Source organism: Parus major, chromosome 4A (genome assembly GCF_001522545.3).
Source record: "Parus major isolate Abel chromosome 4A, Parus_major1.1, whole genome shotgun sequence".
Lineage (NCBI taxonomy): Eukaryota > Metazoa > Chordata > Aves > Passeriformes > Paridae > Parus > Parus major.
In genome coordinates, this window is record NC_031772.1 from 12,817,420 (window position 1) to 12,832,691 (window position 15,272).

A 15,272-nucleotide genomic window follows, 5' to 3' on the forward strand; every position below is an offset into this window, starting at 1 on the left:
GTAACAGACACTCACATTATATACCTGAATCCAAGAAAAAATGCCTCCTGCTAACCAGTGAGCAGCCAAAGCAGTACCTGACTAGGAGAAACATAAACTATATTTTATCAAAGTCATATCCCAGGCTATAAGAAGAACTCAAGGAGGCTCAAGCAATTAAAACTACCACTGACTTTCTCCACACTAAGATTAAACATAAGCTAAAATCACATTTTTCGTACCACTTTGGGCTGCCTGGCCCTTCTGATTTCAAGCAATTTGGGCATGGAGGGACATTAAGTTGTCATTTTAGTGTCAGGAAAAAAAAACACAATGCAGCTCCAAGCTAACAGAGGCATGCACCAGTGTGCTTGAAATTGCAGAAGAATTGCAATTCCCCAATTCTGCAGGTAAGGAGTACCAGAGGAAAGTCCACTTTGGGGTCCGTTGGTTACTTGTCGGCTGCAAAGGTGTCAGATCCATTTGTAATGATGTGTGGTGGTAGAGAAAGGATTATGAATAGGCAAAATTCACATGGTGGATTTCCTTCTATTCATCATACTTATAGAAATAGGCAACTGGAAGGGAGGATGTAGGAAGAGGAACCAGGGATGTAAGCAGCCATTTTATCCAAAAAAGAGCATTGGTTATTAGCTAGCTTGTATGCATTACATGGATTATTTTTACCTGACACTACACTTTCTCCCAACTTCCATCTTCAAAACAAATATAGTAACAAGAGGTACTGAAAGTTGCCACTTAGGTGTGCACATGTGAATCACCTCCTAAACACTGCTGCTACATTTGGAGAGTTTGATGTCACATCAGTAGATGTTGGGGAAGGTGAAACAGGGAAACTTTATGAATGTGATTGTTTGGCACTAGTTTGTGAAAATATGAAGGCTAGAATCAAAGTAGAAATGAAAGCCTGCTTTGAGTTATAGGATACTGAGTACTGGTTAACCAAAGAACAATAGCCTAGCCTGCTAGAGGAGAATCCCTGTTGATAAAACAATGTCCTTCTGCTGATAAGAAGAGTCCAAAAGTAAAGAAGCAAGGAAAGAACTTGTAAAGCTCTGTAGAGTATAAAATGCAACACTGTATATTAATATAGGGAAGCTCATAGGTTGTATGTAAATTCTTTAGTGGGTGTGTCTCATGGTGATTGGTTACTAAGAATTAGAATATTCACGATAGAAAAAGATATATTGGATTGTAACAAGAACTTCGCTCTCTTAGCTCTTACCTCTGAACCCCTCCCCCTTATCCCTCTACCCCTCTCCCCCACTCTTAACTCTCAGCCCCCTCTCCCTGCTCCAACCCCTCTCATCCTCCCTGCTCTCTCCCTCTGGTTTTTCCCTCCTTCCCTCTGTCGCTCTTACTCCCTCCCTCCCCCTTCCAACCTCACCTCCCCTGCCCTACCTGTGCTCTCTCCCCTCCCCCAGACCACGTGGACGCCGAGGCTGGTGGCGGACACGGGTCTCCCCTCCTTTTACCCTTATAATAAATTGCTTATACTTGAACAGCTGACCCTGGAGAAGTCTCTCACCGCGAGCGAGCATTTTTTTACATCCCCAATAAGTACACAAGCATTAGCTGACTTCATCTGAGTGTGGTGCTGATCATTTGCCCTATTGCACCACTCATTGAGATCTTCCCCAGTTATCCCCTTAGTAAATCAGGGACCTCAAGCTGTGTTAAAAGAGGAAGAAAAGAACAGGGTGTGTGCTTTCCCTTTATAAATCTCACACTCCTGTAGCGAGTGCAAAGCTGCAGGAAGCAGGGGCTGTGCTCACACACCCACTCCCCCGAATGTGCACTGTCAAAGACCACAACAGGAGGTTTTGGCTTCCTTGCACGATGGCCACAGAGCTGTGATCAATCCCTGTTCCTCTTGACACTGTTGCAGGACACTGCTGTTTGACTTGAGTACATGTGAACTTACTGCAGACCTGGCACTCTTGCATGGCCTTCTTCCCAAAGTCCTCATGCCGCAAGGGAAGCAATCCTGGCTGTAAACACGGAGCTGCACCCTTTAGCTGGTAAGCACAGAAGTCCTAAACATCAAACATCGTGACTAGACAAAACCAGAATAATGTAATCTTGCAATAAGCTTAAGCCACAGAAACTAACAGGAAATTCAACCTGGACTACCATGAGCCAAAGGTATTAGCTTTCTTTTTTTCTAAATTTTAACAAAAAATTAAGGGGAAGAAAATACTACAAATATAATTTTCTCATTAACCAATTTGTGTGAATGCAATTGTAATGATAGAAATATGTGTGATCTATGTCTTGCTTTCAAATGGAACAAGTTACAGCCTACAGAGCAGCAAGTTTGTGAACAAGATTTTTCCAATTACCCCTGTGCAAAATCACAGGAAACATCACTAATGTCTAAAAAAAGGTATCAATGCAGGATGAGTTCCAAGGAGAAAAAAGATGTTGCAAAATATATACCTATTTTGCCATCCTACACAAGCAAGATGCATGCAAGCAGCCAAGTAGTATTCACTACAAAGAAATGAAAAAAAAAAACCAAACCAGCAGCTTTTATACTTTTCAGGTCAGACAGAATTACCAGACTCATTTGCTAGGCACCAGCAGAGATCTGCCCTATCAAAACAAATGTTCAGAGCCTTCCCATCTTGTCTTTCCTTAGCAATTCATCTGCTTTCAGTATTAATGGCACTGCTAAAATGGATTTTTTTCCAGGAGAAAAACTGCTGTTGACAAATGGATCTGGAAGAACAGGACTACTGCCTGCTCCTGTGTTGTGCTGCTAGCAGGAGATCTCTGTACAGATGCCTTGTAATTAGTCATCTGAATACTTACAGAAATCATGCCACACATATTGTTTGGCTGTAACTTCCATGTTCCATTTAATGACAAGTGTTATTAACTAGACAGCTGAAGACAGAACAAGTTCTTTGCCTCTTGGTTTTAAGCTGTAGTAAAAGAACATTTCCTTCATATATGGAATCATATATAAATCAATCTTAGACTCAATGCCTTTCCATCAGTATTACCTCATCTTACCTCAGTTTCAATACCAGCAGTATTGTTTTATATCTTTTTTTATAGTCCATTAATTTCAAAGTCCTATGGAACAATTTGCAGCAATTTTGTAGACTACATTAATTTTTCACAGCAACGTCTAAGCTGGAGAATTGCAGATCCTCTCCACTAAGCAAAAAGTGAGGTTATTGCTACTTGGGTCTCCCAGGGTTTGTAAGGTACTTTTCTCTCTTCTTTTTCAGCCCCTAACACTGGCACAGTTATGCAATGACCAGAAGTAACAGAATGCACGTGTTCCTAAATTACAAGGTAGGTTTTCCATTTATTAGATAATCAGATAAAACCCAGTCTGACACTTCTTTTCTGCTATATATTGTAGTATATTTTTAATATCTCAGAACACTTAGTCCTGTGGTTTTACCAAGCTACACGTGGTATTCTGTCAAAAGGTGTGGTTGGGGAATTAATAGCCTGGAGGCAGAGCTTCCAATTAGGTCAAACCTAGGGATAAAAAGCTTTCAAATCCACAGAACAGTAAGAAACAATGGGATTTCAGTCTGAAAAAAGGGCATTTTTATTCCAGCAGCTGAAGTACTCACTCCTCCAAAGAATAACAGCTACAGCCTCCTGTGTGTGGCTGCCCCAAACACTGACATCATCACCCTCACATCTGCCAGCCCAGTGCCCTTCTGCTGACTGCCTGCACTGAAAAATGATCTATTACTGAATCTAGAGCTCTCCTCTAGGCTTGGGCAGGACAAAACATTTAAAAGAGTAGTTTGAGGTTTTTCCTAAGTGGTATCAGAAACTGGAGCACAATCTTAAGAAGAATGGAACAAGTGGGTAAAGAAAGAAACATCCTGAACTGCTCCTTTGATGTTCTCTAGCTTTCAGAAAATGCAACAATAAACAAGATATTGATTAACACAGATCAAAAAAAAAAACAACCAAACAAGCCTCACTTAAGAGAAAAAAGATAATCAATCTAATGTTTCGCACAGCAAGTGGGTGTAGAGACAAGTCTGTATAACAGGCAGAAGCAGAAATCTTTTGTAAGGCAGAGGAATGAATATTTAATTTGTTTCTGACTACTTCATGGTATCCCAGCACTTTCATCTTTACCAACCCAGCACCTCTGCTATTCTCAGCATGCATCACCTGGAATACAAACACGATTCATTGGGAAAATGCTGGTTTTATACATCTTTTCTCTTGTAGCAGTGGGATGACCAGCTTAGCATGCAGCTCTTGCTCCTGTAATACCTGATTTTGAACACTGCTCTCGAACTTATCCAGGGATCTTTAAAGGGATTCTGCATGTCAGTGGTACTATAAACCCTAAACCAAGCACAGATTCCAGTCCTGAAGTCCTCGTACTGTATAAAGCTGCTGAAATCTTGGCCTCAAATAAATCAGTTGGACTCGATGATCTTAGGTATTTTTCAGCCTAAATGATTCTATGAATCTATAAATATTTTGAGATGCTGACTTCATCAGGGATGATATTTCACTCTTTGCTCCTTCTTTCTAACCAAGGAGTGAATTAAAAATACACAGGAGTTAGAGAAATTCTCTCTGCCAGAATATGCAATGCCTAAGTTACTTGGGTTTTAACCAGAGAACCTCTTGGCTTGCTATAGATACCAATTCGCCTCTGTCCTAGAAGCAATACTAATCACACATCCATCATTGCAAATTGACAACATAAATGATGACTTATGCAAACAATGTTAAAGAAAACGGTGTTCTTGCTGCAGAAGTGAATTACACAGCCTTTTAAGCTTTTTACACTTCTCAGTTTTACGTAAACTCTAATTTCTAAGCTTTTGTTCTGCCTTGAAAGGTCACACGGTTGAAAGCTATGAAACATAGCATGTGTTCCCACTGATAAATTTAAATACTGTTTACTAAATCATGCATATAAATGTAAAGAAAAAACTGTTTGCAACCTACTGCATTAATAAGAGATAATTTATAAGACAATTCCAAGTATCAATATATGGAATGTAGAGATCTGATCTCAATCACACAACGTGGTTTTTTTTGGCTGTTTTTTGAAACCAAGTCTCTGCATTGCCATGCAATCACACTAACTTCTGATGACACTGTATTTGACTGATTAAACTCTTAATTGTGCCAATACTTAACTTCAGGAATACAAGTAGTCTTTTTAGATTTAAGCATATGATTGCACATTTGCAAGATCAGGACTTAATTTGCATATTCAAATTGCAAAACTGCATCTTCCTTTTGTCTGTGTATGGCCAACTATAGTGCTCCAAATGCTAAACAACCACCATAGAGCTGGACAATATTTTTAGAACCTTTGTGGTGCACTCCTATCTTTAACTGCTGTGTTCACAAACAATCCCACAGGACACTTCATAGCTAACATAGCTCAGGCTCTTCACCACATTCCAACTTTTCTCCTAAAACATGGTGAAAACAGAGTATGAAGCAAACCAGTTCAGGACCTGCTACAGTTTCCCAAGATACATTGTCTTGAGCATAGCAGAATTATTTTCAATCACAAAAACAATAAAACCTCAGCACATTCTACTCTGGAATGGTGATGGAGCTTGCTGTGACTTCCTTGGAGGAAAATACAGCTCTACACTCTGAGTTTGCACTGTGCAGATAAATCAAGTAAGACAGCAAAGGATTTCTGCATGTTGTTTCCTAGCAGGATGTGCCCATGGGTTCATGGTGAATTTCTGGTCAAAGCTTAACCCTGCAAGAGAAGTTAATAATTGAACTTGCCAAATCATCACAATTTCTAAATCCAACTGTGCCATGTTTTTACAGAGGGGCATATTAAACCACTGAGCCATTTTATTAGACTCATGCTCATGTAACATAAAACATGTGTTAGCTCTTGAGTGCCAAGTACCATCCTGGAGGGTTACCAAACCCTGATACAGACTTTGTAGTCAGACTGCAGCTATCTGTCATAACAGAGGAGGTAGTTTGGAATACACAGGATGAAGCCTGCTGTTCCACTTGGGAATACTTTATGTGATCTTGGTCTATTTGTAAAAATCTGGGGAGATGAACTGCAGTGGGGAAACAAGAGCTTGAAACTTAATGCTGGCTGTAGAGGGACTATCTCATGGAAGCCTCCTGGATGGCTGCAGCTCTCTCCTTCATTCCCTTTAGGAACTTTTGCTATGGGGGCAGCATCAACATGCAGCTGCAGGAGCTGGGTCAACTCTGAGTGCATAGGAAATGCTCTTAGAGTCATCTCCATAAGGCATTTTGAAACTACAGGGATACCACAAACAGAAAAGACTCACTGGGGGAATGGGAATATTAATCAGATGATTGATTCTTGAAGCTTTGAATATGAAATACTTTGCACATTGAGCTAGAGTTGCACATAGAGACAATAGCCTCCAAGATCTTGATTTACAGAGGAAGTACTGATGGAATTTCATATATCCTGTTAATGGTGAAAGGAAGGGAATTATGTCAAGGAACTATTTTTTCATTAAGTGTCTTAGCTAAGCCCTGCAGATGAGCCTAGACACTTGGCTGCAATATAATTTCAAGGGGAGAAAATAACCTGAAAACTCTTAGAAAGCCCTAGACCTTGTGAGTGCTTCACAAATAGACTCCTCATTTCCCCATTTCACTTGTCTCCCAATACTATGTGTGATCAAACATTCTCTTATTAGAACTCTTTAAATGCTAATGGACTTTCCAAGCAAATTGTGTTCATTCACTTCCTCTACCCTACCACAGGTATGGCGGTGTATCCGGGAGGTGAGAACTGAGGAAACAGTACCAGGGCTAGGAGGGTACCAGGGCGAGGAGCCCTTGGCTCTACAGCAGCACCAGAGCAAGCTGAAATTCACAGGAGGCAGTGGCCAGGCAGCAACATTTACCATGCACTATTGGCTACAATACACCACGTCTACAATATACATGTGGTTTTTTGGTGTTGTTGTTGTTCTGGTCAGAGTTTTGTTGTTTTTTTTTTTTTTTTTCCTTTTAAACATAGCACAAGTTCAATTCAGAGTATCACAGTTTTTTGTCTGAAGTGTTTGCATTATGCAACATGAGCATCAGGTTAAGGAGAAAACCAAAAAGTCCTGCAGGTACTTTGATTTTTTTTCTGAGCCCCTTCTTAAAAGACTTAAGTTTTCAAATGAGTAGAGGCCTTCCCTCCACCCAGAGAGCAAGGCTGACATCCTGGGTTATAGTCCTAGTCCTGGTAAGGGCTCCTTAACTGAGAAATGTGGGTTGCAAGACTTGGCCTTTAGTAAGAAACAATAATATTACAGGAAAACTTACTGTATGCTTTTGAACATCAACACTTAATTACCCTTCTATTTTCTAATACAGACATGATGTCTGGAGTTGAACAAACACATTCCTGAAAGGTCAGAACATTTAAACTGTGTGTACCTAGTTTAGGATGACAAACCTGTTGCTGCTTTTTAGCTATGACATTTCAGTTTACCCACAAGAATTGCACTACTTCCCCTAAAAGTTTTCAAGCTAGAGAACATACTCTTCTACCAGTGTCTAGGGCACTGGGAAGGCAAAAATCTTTTTCTACATAAATTTATCACAGCTGCCACTGAATCCTGTGACTTACGGAGATTTCTGCCTTTCCGCCAAAAAGGGCTTGAGCCAGCAGCATGCACAGGGATACCCTGTCCACTTTGAGGAGAGGGGCAGGTTCAGCTGGATGGCAGCCAATGAAGAGCTGCTGCCCAGGCCAGCACACACAACCATTCACCAAACTTTGCAAACCTGAATGAACAACTATGAATTCTCCCCGACCACACAGCTGGAGGACAAGTAGCTCTTCATTTTTTTCTGAAAGAATGGGAGGAACTTCTATTTCAGCTATCATACATGGGTTAATGAAGATGTAACTGCTGCAACCATCAGAAAACAACCATCCAGATGGCACCATGGAGTGTTCCCTGGAAGCTGCAAGGACCTTGCAAACTGGGAACAAAAGTTTGGATTTCCTGAAAGTGTTCTCATCTGTTACTAAACACAGTGTTGCGTCCACCTTCAAGTTTCAGGGCACTCAAGGAATTGAAGGGGCACTAGTTTAACCCTAATCCAGAGAGGGGAGGTTCACTTAATTTCAACAGAGCTTCTTGAGATGACTTCATCACTTCAGACCATATTTCTTCCCTGGAGCTCAGAGATCCTGAAGCCAAGGCCACACTGAGCTAGTTCTGGGACTAATTAGCATGGGTGGGCACTGTGTTAATGCAACCCACCTGGCTGGGACATGCTAGGACCTGAGCAGGACATTGCATGTACAGTGCCCATGTAGTCTCAGCAATCTTAAGCAGAATTGTACTGAGAGACAGCCCCCATAAGAACATCTTAGGCACAGTAAGATGACTGTCCTCTATAAGAAATGACAGCCCCTCAGGTGAAAGTAGCTGAACACCAGCTGAGAAGCACTGACTGACTGCAAACACAATGGAAATAGAATAGGTGAGCCACTACAAAGTGGCTGAAGATAACCATTTTATTTCACTCTCAGGTACTGCTCTGTAGAAGGAAATTAAACTCCTTAAATGGACTAACTTGCATACTTCCAAGTGCTTACCACGGGTACAACCTCTCACCTCCATCTGTACCCATTCAAAGCTCTGCCAGGATCTTGAAAGCATTTCCTGCATACATCATGACCATCAATATGCATTTCACCAGTCTCCCATTCCCAACTTCCTATAAGAGGGCCTACTTCTCTTCTGAAGCAAATGTTCAGCAGTGTCTCTCCTAGTGCCCACCAGCACCACAGTGCATACCCAGCCCTGTGCGCCTCATCCCACCCCTGTTGGGGAAGAGATCTTCAGTTCTTCAAAACTATCTGACGTCCTACTGAACTTGATTGAAGAGACTGCAGCGAAATTGTACCTGGTTTCCTGTGCTTCAGTCTACATTTACTAAATGTGATGTAGGAAATGGGCAGGAAACGCCAACCTTATGTAGGGCAGCAATTCTTCCTCTTCCCTCCATGATACGTTTGAGTAGTACACCAAGACCTGACCTTGCACGTTTTAGTGTAGCCTTTCTTACACAAATATTTGAGTCAGATCCGGAGGCAAAAACAAACAGAAAGCCAAACACATTGCCAAACACATTATTTTTTTTTAATGAAAAAGGCTGACACACTGTTTTATACCTATTTGTACTCAAATCTGAAATGTACTGAACATTTTTAACTGCAGGAATTTGTTAAGATCAACAAAAATTTAAAAAACTCAACATATTTTTTATTCTGATGCTGGTGTAAAAACTGTTGAAGAACTCGTATTATTTGGGCACCATACAGACATGAGAGGTGCTGATACACAAAAAAGGTGTACTATTTGTTAGGAGGTTTCAACTGTTGTATTTTTCCTTTTTACAGTCATCTTCACTTTGCTTCTATTTCAAAATCTAATCAGAAAACCAACACAGAATTAGTCCTTCACCATGTTTCTTTGCACAATTGTTTGGACAATGTATTTAAAATAGCACTCTTCTACCCTGGCAGCATTTTATATTTACTTTATCCAGGTGTAAATGACAGCCTAAAGAATAAGGAATTGTAATCAGATACAGCATATCTTTCCCTAATAAAATTACCTCCCTTTTCATCTTGAGCACCTAAAGCTGAAATACAATTTCCTTCTTTTGTTTCCCCATTCATTATATATGAACAGGGACAAATAAATGTCAAGTGTATCTTTAAAGGAAAAATGCACCACTATTTATCAGTCCCCCAATGCAAAAAAAAAATAATAAAAAAAAATTTATTCTTCTTGAAGTACTTTTTCTTAATATACAATAAGACACCAAAAATAACACATGGGAGAAACGGGGTGGCATTGGAGCAGACTGTTGATTTATGGAAGTTTCTGCTCCAGCTGAGCCCTGTGTTGCCTTACACAGTGTTTCCTGGTTTATGTGAGACAAATACGCTCTTTAAGAAGACAGAGAGTAAATCACAAGTGTCAACATGAGCAACTCCCTGAAAATAAACTTTGCTCATTTACAATACAGAGTTTCTAGTGTGGCACATGGAACTGCACTGCGGGGAAAGAGCTTGCCATGCTCCTGAGAGCAAGCTGGGCCTATGGCAAAGCACAGGGCCCCACTCCTCAACTCTGTCAAGAAAACGGGACTCCTGGGAAGAATGGCATGTTGGCCAGAAGCTGTCACCAGGTTTCCTCACCAAGCACTTGTGCAAGATGAGATTCTGCTTGTCACTAAGTGCCCCCACTCCCAGGGCTCAGGGTGCCTTTTGGGATGGGGCTGGGATACGAGGGCACTTTGAGCAGCACTTGCACAGCAGCTCTGAAAACTGTGGGCTCTTCTGAACTGCCCATTTCATGATGCCAAAATGGAGCTGTTATGGGATTCCTAGATGCCTTTCACATTGCCATGGTGACCCAGATTAGTTTTGAGTTTTCTGAAAGAGGCCAAACTTCTTTTTGCAGAAGCTCATGGATGCAATGGGAAGGACAGAAGGAAAATTAACCTCAAGTACATTTCCACTATTTTCTAATGATCTGTACCTAACTCTAAGAGAATCCAAGAACCAGAAGAAATTTCTATTACCCCTACATATATATCTCCATATAAGAAAACAGTGGCAACCTTCACCAGCACATAGTAAGCTCCTGGCTTCTGAAGCACATGATTGTCAAACACCTAAATACTTTTAATAGAAACCTGGTCCATTAACAAGCTGAACCATCAAGCAGTCACACAAGAAAAGCAAACAACCCCAGAAAGAGCTGATGTCTTTCCATGCTGAACAGAAACCTATTTACAGTAAGCAAAATAATGCAGCATCTAATAATGTTTTTCCTCCCTCTCCAATGCATCTGCACATAACTTTCCCTTTGTTCCTCATGCAAATTCAAAGAAGCAAACCTTGCCCTTGTCTGTACTCACCTGTTTCTGGGGTTCCTTTGTGCTGGTGTCCTCCCAGCACCCATTTTGCCACATTCCAGCACCAACTGCAGATGTCATTTGATCCAGGCTCTCCACTGCATCAAACATATTTCTGTTTGGGTATCTCAGTGCTCATCAGTAATATTTTTTTAAAATAAAAGCAGAACTTGGGCTCTTCCTGTCTGAAATCTGTCTTTAGGATATTCTATACTCAGAACAATCTGTATTCAGTTTTCTAACTGGAACTTAGCTGGTGAAACAACTGGAAACTTTGCTGCTGATTTCAGTGGGCAGTTCTTTGTGTATCCACTCACAGTTTTCTCTTTTGAGGATGAAATGATCTCCACATCTTTTACAGCAACAGCAGCACTCACCCTCACTTTCCGCGTACCTGTGCATCTAGACATGAATAGAGATTTTATTGTTTTTGTACTCTCCATATTTGACTTCTTTCAAACCCCATGCGCAATACAAGTAACTGCACTACAAGGAAGAGAAAGTACATGTTTAAAACAAACATTTATAATTCCAAAGCCTTAGACAACAATTGAGATAAACCCAGCATCAATGGCAGTACAAGCTGTGCTGTGTGATCCAAGGGGGATCCAAGGTGCAATTTGCATTTAATGCTTCTGCCATGAGCTCAGGCTTTAGGTGAAACAAAACACCGCACCTCATTTGGCAGGTGGAATAAAATGAAGGTAAGGTTTACAACACTCACTTGGTGTGGGAAAAACCATACTCACTTGACAGGCAAGGTGATGCTATGTCCTCTGATGAAGATTTAATCTCTGTATTTTTTATTTCTAAAACAGGATTGATCCCCTCCCCCCCCACCATTTTAAGCATGTTCTGGAGGTCATTCATAACAACAGCAAATCTGTGTGCAATGCTCTCCTCAAATCTTTTGCCTTTCACATACAGGCCAGCTGCTCTCCAGACACAGCACTGGGCTACAGAATCAGGCTGCTCTGATTTAAAACCCAGGTGTTTAAAATAAGGCAATCTAATTATTGATTTGATAGCCCACAATGTTTGTAATCAGCAAAGTTTAAAAAATGTGAAATATTGACAAGGTGAAACATAATGAGGGAGTCATTAAAAAGCAAATTGCTTGCCTTCTGGTACTCCTGTGGTGGATAGCACAAGACCCTAGAGCCTGCATCCCTCTAACTGCACTGGTTAGGAGGAAGAAACAAATGGGCAGAGCTGTCATAGGGCTCTGCTGTATGGAACCCCTCATCATGGGAGTCCCCCAAAGAAAGACAATGACTACGTGGAAATGGGAGGCATTGCAAAATAGGCAGCCCTGCATACACTGGACCCCAGACTTTTCCAGGATTTCAGAAAGGTCCTGGAGCAGAGGGAAGCCCAACAGCAACAGTTCAGTGCCACATCTACACATCTATTTTGGGGAAACATCCAGAAGTGAAACTTTTTGCAAGTTGGTGGAACTTGATATCAAAATGCATGAAAGGCACTACATTAAGATTTATTAAAAAAAAAAAAAAAAAAAAAAATGTCCAAAGAAAGGATGTAATGGAAATCTATCCAACCTGCTCTGGGATGCTAACACCTGGCTTTATAGGTTGATATGTTCAGAAGAAAAAGTGCAGTGCCCTGATCCAGTTTGAGAAGTCCTAGCTGGAGGGTGAAATAGGGTATTGTTAGAAGGCGTAGAAATCCATCCCTTTTCATCTCTGCTTCCCACTTTTTCTTCTCATTTAAATAGCCTTCTAATCCTGTGGACTGTCTGGTATACACTTATTATTTTACCTTGAAGACACATTTCTTTAAGTCCGAGGGCTGTGTATGTGTCTAGATGTCTATAATAGAAGAAGTGAAATAATACCATTCCCAGCTGGGCTGGATGATCTAAGCCCCCACCAGGAGAAAACTTTGATGCAAAATATAATTTCATGAAATGTATTTCAGTCATGATAATATTGCTGCAGCGACTTCTAAAAATTACTCCAATATAGACAGTGATACCTAATTAATAGGCAAATTCTAAGGGGGAAGTTAAATGCTAATTTTACTGGCATTTAGCCTAAGAACTTCATTATGCCATCCCCTATTTTAAACGGTTGCCATCCCACCTTGTACTGTGCTGCTGCCTGTTCTCAGGCAGCATTGCATGGAGCACAATAATTCCATGCAAGACAGACAAGGTCACAATGGTTGGGGCTGGGTACCTGCCTGAAACCAGGAGAAAGGCTGGTCCCTGCCATCAGGAGCCTGCAGGGACTCTGAAGCTAAGCTTTAGCCATGCTTGGAAGGGGTATATTCTGTGCAGGGCACTAAAGTGATGGTTGTGACAGATGGTTGTAGCTACTCAGGGCTCCTGAAAAGGCAAAAGGACATTGCAGCAATACAGTCCCTACTGAATAATGTTCCGTTCCAGTACCTGGTTAGAGCAGCCATGGGCAATGTGGGGTCAGGCAGCCAAAGGTTGCTGAGCCTTCCACACCACTGGTGAGCAGCACTGATACCAGCCAATTCTCCATCTCATCTTTCAGATAAATAAAATTCAAAATAGATGGCACTTAAAACACTGACAATGGCAAAGGTGCAGAAAAATACTGAAAAATACTACAGAATTCTTGAACTTACAGCCATTGCTGTGGTAAAGTTGTATCAGATTTGCAGAGAAATTAGATGCCTTGTTAGCTGCAGATAGATGTACAACTGCCCAAATTTAAACTTCCTCCTTTCCCCAGCTCACCACAGTCATTACAAATCATGTGGCTGAATGAAAGCTGAAAAAGCACAAAGAACTTGACAATTTTGCTGCACGGAATCCCATAATAAATGAGGGACAAGGGGTGGCAGCACTGATAATCTTAATATCAAAACCACATTTTTCTGCAAAGCAACTTACTATTGTTCATATGTAAAATACATCATGTTGCTTGGAGGGAACAAACTGTCCTGCACTTTATAGATAGCCATTTTATTACAGATTCCCCCATTGTGACTCAAAACCCACACAATCCACGCACCCTTTCTCTTTAATAGATGCACAAGATACACAACATGGCTGGATGATGTTATGCTGCTCGTTTCAAATGCAGAGTTGGGGCAGTATCACACATAAATTATTAACAAATGTTAAGGAATGAAAGCAGAGCAAAGCATCACCTGCCCAACTTAGTCAGTTCCTGAAAGCATCCCCCTGTTCTCAAATCAACCTGGTCGCCATGGCATCTCTTCCTGGTCTCCGCATCTTTCTCCCTGAAGCAATCCAAAAATCCTGAAGGCTTCCTGGCAAGCCAGTTTTTGTCTCTCCCTCGCTCTGACTTGACAGTGGCTAGGTGGAGTTTAGTTTTGTGAGCACTAGGCCTTTTTTCTAAAGCTAAAAATGTTTGTATAAAGCGAACAGCCTTGACCATAAGCAGGAAAATCTAGTGCATTGCTTATCAGTTGATTTGGCTTCACAGCAAGAGTAACACACTATTATAAAGGGCTAACACAGTGTGAAAAAGGAGCTGTTCTACTAGAATACACTCCGTTAATTCTGGTTGAACTGACATTCTCCTAGGACAAGAGCTCAAAACACATTTAGACTGTTGTACTAAGTGTGGCAGCAGGCTGGTTTCTCTGATGTCACTAAACAACAGGCAGACAGCCCCCTGTCCCCTTCCCTGCCCCCCCCCCCCCCCCCCCCCCCCAGTAAATCTCTGGAGAAAGAAAATGTGGGACAAACTCTCACAGCATCATCTTCCACCAAAATAATATTCCAGGTTTTAAACAAAAATCCTCACCACCAGAGCAGGGAAAAAAACCCTGAAAAGTGAAAAATTCCAGCCTTGCTAGACTTACTGTAATTGTCCTCTATAAGAAGAGCCCTCTAGTTACGTGAAATGACATTGCCTTGGTGCCCCAGGCTCCCTGCGTTTGCACAGGAAGGAAGCAGACACACATCTTTTTAAGAGCCATTTCCTCTCTGCTCTATTAATTTCAGAGATTAAGGAAGCCACTCCTTTGTGGCATAACAGCAAGATAGAGCCATTGCGTTTGAGGAGAGTCCTGCTCACTGGCTTCCTAACTTTCAGTGGGGGGATGCATTAGCACTTTATTCTCAGATGAAACACCAGAAAACTTCCAGCAGCCCTAAACCCCCCCATTCTTAAATTACGGTTTGAGCACATAAGAGGCCAGAAGCACTATTCCATCCCCCTCCACTGATGAGGGTTTCAGTGTCTCACTGACACAGTTCAGGATGCAAAAAAACCAAATTAGTTGCATTAGAGGAGGAATTTTCTTTCCAAGGGCCCTGAATCATCAGGACTTTAATCAGAATTATTTTACCTGTACATACACATCCCACCTCTTGTCCCTCCCTGCTATGTTGA

General features: G+C 41.3%; 1 protein-coding gene and 1 long non-coding RNA gene across 3 annotated transcripts in view; one reads left to right on the forward strand and one right to left on the reverse strand.

The window, feature by feature from the left end:
• The window catches only part of MAMLD1 (mastermind like domain containing 1), an 83,582-nt gene that overhangs the window by 40,918 nt on the left and 27,392 nt on the right, over positions 1-15,272 (reverse strand). Inside the window, exon 2 of one of the 2 annotated variants that reach the window (XM_015626068.3) lies at positions 10,918-11,316. The exons of the other annotated variant lie outside the window; for it this stretch is intronic. Coding sequence (XP_015481554.1) covers positions 10,918-11,025 — 108 coding nt within the window. The 5' untranslated portion in view covers positions 11,026-11,316. The remainder of the gene's footprint in view (positions 1-10,917; positions 11,317-15,272) is intronic. 2 annotated transcript variants of the gene reach the window in all.
• LOC107203737 lies at positions 1,373-10,911 on the forward strand. The gene is made up of 3 exons (XR_001521327.3): positions 1,373-2,021; positions 3,240-3,306; positions 6,739-10,911. It is a non-coding gene; the product is annotated as an uncharacterized LOC107203737 (long non-coding RNA).